General features: G+C 44.5%; 1 protein-coding gene across 1 annotated transcript in view; it reads left to right on the forward strand.

Moving 5' to 3' along the window:
* snd1 (staphylococcal nuclease and tudor domain containing 1) overlaps positions 1-5,899 on the forward strand; it is a 153,447-nt gene that overhangs the window by 40,413 nt on the left and 107,135 nt on the right. The window contains exon 16 of the mRNA XM_031858890.1: positions 3,108-3,217. Within this exon, the coding sequence (XP_031714750.1) occupies positions 3,108-3,217 (110 nt within the window). The remainder of the gene's footprint in view (positions 1-3,107; positions 3,218-5,899) is intronic.

Here is a 5,899-nt window from a genome sequence, read left to right on the forward strand (position 1 = left end):
CCCCGCCCGTCCCCCCCAGACACATCTCTACAAGATGAAGCTCATTATCTCGCCCTGGCTCAGTAGCGGAAGAGAGGTCGACTCGATGCTGTTCCCGCTGTATGCTGGGTCAACTGAAAACACATTCATTTACGGGCGCATGGAAATATATTAGAAAGGAAACTGCTTGGCAGAAATGAATGCGTGTCATTTCATCCAATTAGTTTTGGTTTCCGAGAACCGGAATGAAGACCATTCCTCGCTGGAAACAACGCAGCCTGTACGTGTCTGTTACAGTTGTAGTATTACACTACTCTTACAAGTACTCCGGTTGAATAGTATGGCAGTGGGATTAGGAAAGAACAGTTAATGGGGAGATATACATTCACGGTATTATATTGGTATACACGGAACATGCTGTACACCAGCGTCCACTGTCTGTGTGTGTGTGTTTGTTTGTGTGTGTGTTTGCTTATCCCTGTAGTGTGACGTCGGTATGTCAGTCTTCGAGATCAGATAAGACGGACATCCTGTCGTTTGACCCAGATGTTTATTCCGGTGACAGGCCTGAGTTATGTATCAGGGTGAATTGGCTGTGCTAAGTGACTCCCTGGCTTGGTCTAAATGCTGGTGTGTGTGTGTGTGTGTGTGTGTGTGTGTGTGTGTGTGTGTGTGTGTGTGTGTGTGTGTGTGTGTGTGTGTGTGAGAGAGAGAGAGTCGTAGATATTGAGTACAGTTAAAAAAAAAGTGTCTTTTTAGGAGAGCCTGTGTGTGTATTTGACTGCAGATATGGATTTGTGTCTCAGACATATTTTAATGGACTTCATACATGGGATCACTACATTCATTTTTTGATTAATAATCCCATTATTTTTTCTTTGTAATGTTTGTTTGGGTTGTTTTCGCTTGGGCTGATTTAACAATTGTTCCTTGTGTGTGCCCGGAAAGCCCTTTGAATCATTATGCTACAACATTAAACACTACTTCTGTGTATTACAATCCCAAGCAGTCACCATTTTTTCGCCTTCCGCGCTCCATTCACACGGTTGAACGCACTTATTTTAAGTGACTTTGCATAAAGGCTTCAGCTAAATTAACACAATGTAATGTAGTCTTTTCTATGGATTATGTTTGGAAAAACACCGCTCCAGCTCTTATCGTGGCTCCGGCCAACCCACCTCCCTCTCTCGCAATTACTCAATACACCTTTTTTTTTTTTTTGCAAGCGTGTGCAGTATTCACCCTGCCATTGTCTTTCCTCTCTTTTTCCTCTTCTCTTTATTCTGCATCTCTCCTCTTCTCTTTATTCTGCATCTCTCCTCTTCTCTTTATTCTGCATCCCTCCTCTTCTCTTTATTCTGCATCCCTCCTCTTCTCTTTATTCTGGCACTGTTGTAGCCACAGTGTCCCACGTGGAAGCCCTGTCCTGGTCCACTTCTATAAATACTTTCAGATGATCTTGGCCATCAGTGTCTCCTCCTCCTCCTCCTCCTCCTCCTCCGCTCTTCAGAAAGCTTTTTAATTTAATTTAATTTAATATTTGGATATCGTAGGATACAATAAATCATTTTATCACATTTTTGCTGGAGTGAAAAGACGCAAATGTTTTAATGCAAAACTCCAATTTGCATGTCTAATTGTTTTTAATGCTCCCTGCTGTAAACTGAAGACATTACGTCTTACAAAAAGTTGACTCGGCAGTTCTTCATTTGGTGCTAACTCATTTCGCCAATCCCGGGTCATTTTCCCGTCCTCTGCCGGTGTGAATACGCTGATGTGTCCTGTTCTTGTGCTCATAACTGGGAGAGACATGGGCAGAGGTTTCTGTAGGGGACAGAAAGTTCTTCTATCTCGTTCTAAAATCAGCCAATGGGGGCCTGCCATAAAACCTCTACCACAGTTCTGCAATTCAGTAAAAAAAAAAAAAGGAATAATAATTCAAATGTGGCTTGTATAACATAGCTTAAGATATTTACTGTGCTCGTATTAACAGAGAGAAGAGCAGCCAAGACTTAGAAACACCTGGTACACAGTGTCCCAGATTAACGTCACTGTCGAGCACCGTTGCATTCACTGATTTTAAGATGAAAGCACCAACGTCAAATGGGTGTTCTTATTTAAGGGGGGGGGGATCATACAATCTTAAATCCTGTGTACGGTTGCCTTCCCCCAATCTAAGAAACGCATCATCTAATATATTCTTAAGCACACACGGCTATGCCAAGTGCTTTCATTTTTTTTTTCCATCACCGTCACATTGGAGCAGGAGCTCAGCGGCGTTCTCTGGAGTGAGAAGTGGAAACTCCCTTCATATGAATTCATCATCAGTCAAAGGAAACCCAGGGGAGCACGGGGAAAACATGCCAGACCTGCATGGAAAAGAATTGATGGCTTGGTGACCATGGCCTGAACACATCCCTTTTTCCCCTCTATACACATGCAGTGTAACGTATAGTACGTCCTAAGGGACAAGGAGCGAGTGTCACTTGAAGCTAGTGTGCTCCTGCAATAGAGGCTGTGCATGCACGACTCCTAATGTGTGAAGACTTTGGACAAAAATTTGACTTCCTGTAAGGGAAAGCCTCTCTCTGCCTTACAGTCTTCAGACACAAACTCTCTCTTATGCGTATACCCTTTTCTTGCATACGCCTCCCTTTATCGCGGTTTATTCTTTCACACAGGGCGAACATGTAACAATACAGGCTCAGAAGCCCTTTGTGCACTCCGGATTGAACCCTTGGTGACCAATTATACATTGAGTGCTGATGATATAGTGTGGCTGGTTGATATGTGCCACGGACGCACCTTTTGTGAAATACTATTGCTAAGTGATTGTGACCTCGACCTGTTAAGAGGGATGAGATGGATGCGTGATGCGGCATCAGTTGTTCAAAGTGCCACAGGTCCTGAAAACTGGATAATATTCTAGCAACTGACAAACGGATATTCATATTAATGCCCACAGTATTTCAGAATCTTTTTTTTGGTACAAATCCAGTTATGTCTCTTGGTGTTTTAGCACTTATCAAGCCACATAAATGTTAACCTCGGGACATCGTGCTGTTCTTGTGATTAGCTGCCACGTTGACCTTTTTAACTCTTAACGTAATTGTGTTGTCTCTGGCCAGGTATCGAATGTCCACGCAGTTCCAGGAATATGCCCGGAGGGGTGCAGGTGGCGGAGCCCTTCAGTGACGAGGCCATGCTGTTCACCAAAGAGCTGGTGCTGCAGAGGGAGGTAAGCAAAGCGGTGCAGCGCCATATTCTGCTCCCGGTCTTGTCGATTCCCTGCTGTTTCGTTCCCGTTCCCGTGTTCGCTCACTCTCGGGTGTTCTGCTGTTTTGGCGCCCACATGGCTGCATTTTATTTTCACACTCCCAGTGTCAAGTTTAGTCTGCTTTTGAGCACAAGGCTCACTTTTGTTCAGATGTGTGAGAAGAATAATGTGTATTAAACTTTAAATTATTACACTGAAAACCTTAAGTGCTTAGGCTTGGAAACACTTTTCCATCAGGCGTTCTGGCTTTGTGTTCGTGCGATCGCCACATTGTTCCAAGACCATTTATTTTGAGCAACACATTTTAAAACTTCTTTAATTTCATTTTTGTATATATATATATAAAAAAAAAAAGAAAGGTAAGAGAAAAAATATGAAATTATTTGGTTGTCCAGGCAATTTGTCAAGTAAACACACTATTTAGAAGACGTTCTTTAAAGACAGGATGGATCTTGTTTGGACAATTTTTACACAAACATCAAGGACCGTAATTCATGTTTTTCCTTTTGTCTTTGACAGTCTGACATTTGTTTTGAAGCCCGACATCAGAAACAGGCAGCACAGGGGTCGGTCCACTGACTTTAACAGGCTCATTAAATTGTTTACTACCAAATGATCTTTATTACAACATTTACAGCACATGAACCTTGAGTGCTGTAGAATCTCAATAAAAGCCAACCCCCGAAAGTGACCCACACACACAAACACACACACACACGCATTCCTCCCCCGCTTACTCCCAGTTTATGGAAAGCTCACCTGATAGTGGATCAGAGCTCCTGGGCTTTAGAAACCTCCACTGTGTGCCTGTTCATTCTCATGCTAATAGGTTTTTATAAGAAGCGGTGAACGGACCAGAACCATAATGGAACCAACAATAATCCTGCCACCACTTATCCGGTGCCACACACTCCCTCTCTTTTGCTCGCTTTGACTCCCACTCGCTTTCTATCACTGTTTTTGAAGGGCTATTTTTTTGCGTAGGGCGACTGACTCCCCTGTCCTCCGCTGTTTAATTGTCATGGAAATGTAGCCTCGGCCCGGCGTTGGCGGTGGACTGCAGTTCGTGTGTCTGGTTTTTGTGTGTGTGAGCGGCGAGCCAGTGGTATAGCTTGGATCAAAACAATCATTAATGCAAGCAACAGGGGATTTTTGATTGACACCCTCCATGAGTCAGAGCAGTGCAGAGGTTTCTCCAGCACTGACATGTTGCTATGAATTTTTATTATTCTCACGGATGCACATGTATAAGCGCAGATGCATAATTAATCAGATTTATAAGACTTTGTACACATGCCTGGCCACACTCTGCTCGGCCTTTTTCGAATGCGAAATGAAGTTATGCGCATAACCTCCTCCGTCCGTACACACACGCTGACGCACACACGCACACTTTCTCACACATTTTCTCCCTTGCCAGTCATCGGTGGTGTCAGCAAGTTTTTTTTCGCAGATAGCAGGCAGCTAGCAGGACTGAGCTATCTAATGAGTGCGGGGGCCGGTTGGCTGGCTGCACTGACCTGCTGTTACGGGCTAATATGAACACAAACACACTCGCTCTCAAACGGACACGTTCAAGTAGAGAACAACACAGTTAAGTTTTCACACATGAGACCTGTCACTTTTCCAAAAAAAAGGAAGAAAAAAGAAGGCGAAATCATTATCTAGAAGTTACCGGTTGAAAATCCCTGTTAAGAATCCCCTCGTTGAAAAGGACCCATCTAGCTGGAACAGAGGAAAACGATGAGTGCGATGTTCTACACAATGCCCGACACTGAAACACGAGAGCGTGGCATCGATGGAGTGAAAAGGTGAGAGGAAGTGCAGAAGCTCTCAACGAGAGACGAGCGAGCAGCGGCAGAATAAAAAGGGCGCGATCCCTCCTCGTCTCCTTCTCTCCTCTCCTCTCCTCTCCTCGTGAAATGGGTCATTAATGTGTGTGTCAGCGTGAACGCGGATCATTTGATTCATTAGCGTAAGATTCTGCTCTGAATAGCGACTGATTGCGGACGCCTTTCGGAAAGATGGCCTCGCGTGAATGACATTTGATTTGGGTTTATTTTGCGTTCATCAAATATTTCTCTCGCTTGCGCCGCTCAACAGCCATTTTTGAGTTGTGCAGGGCTTTGTTGATCTGATGACATGTTGACTCAATGGTCCGTATGTCACACTTCGAGCTGTTGAAAGTGGGTTTAAGTGCAGGCATGAGCACGTTTTTCCTCTTTTCCTTTCCGCTTTCTCTTTTCCCACTCATATGTGCCTCGTTCTTGCCTCCCCAGTTCAGTTTAAAATCTCTGACTGACATTCGCTCTCAGCTCCCTCCCTCCTCGCCTGCCATTCGGCCCCATCCCCTCCTTCCTCCATTTCTCTCTCTCTCTCTCTAAACTGCCACACAGCCATGTCTTAATTTCTCCTGATGCCGGAATGCATAATTGATGTGGCAGCCAGTGAAGGGAGAGACCCTGGTTTTCTGTCTCCTCTATTTACCCCACCACCGCCGTCTCTGCCACGTTTTAGGATTTCTCTCACTTTCAAAAAATCGCTTTTGTGTTTATCTGCTCGTGTCTTCTTTTATGCCTCCCTCCCTTCCTTCTTCCTCTCCTTCCCTGTCTCTCTCTCTCTCTGTGTGTCAGCGTGAACGCG

The sequence above is a fragment of the Anarrhichthys ocellatus genome, unplaced genomic scaffold, assembly GCF_004355925.1.
Source record: "Anarrhichthys ocellatus isolate YVR2014 unplaced genomic scaffold, GSC_Weel_1.0 scaffold21, whole genome shotgun sequence".
NCBI lineage: Eukaryota > Metazoa > Chordata > Actinopteri > Perciformes > Anarhichadidae > Anarrhichthys > Anarrhichthys ocellatus.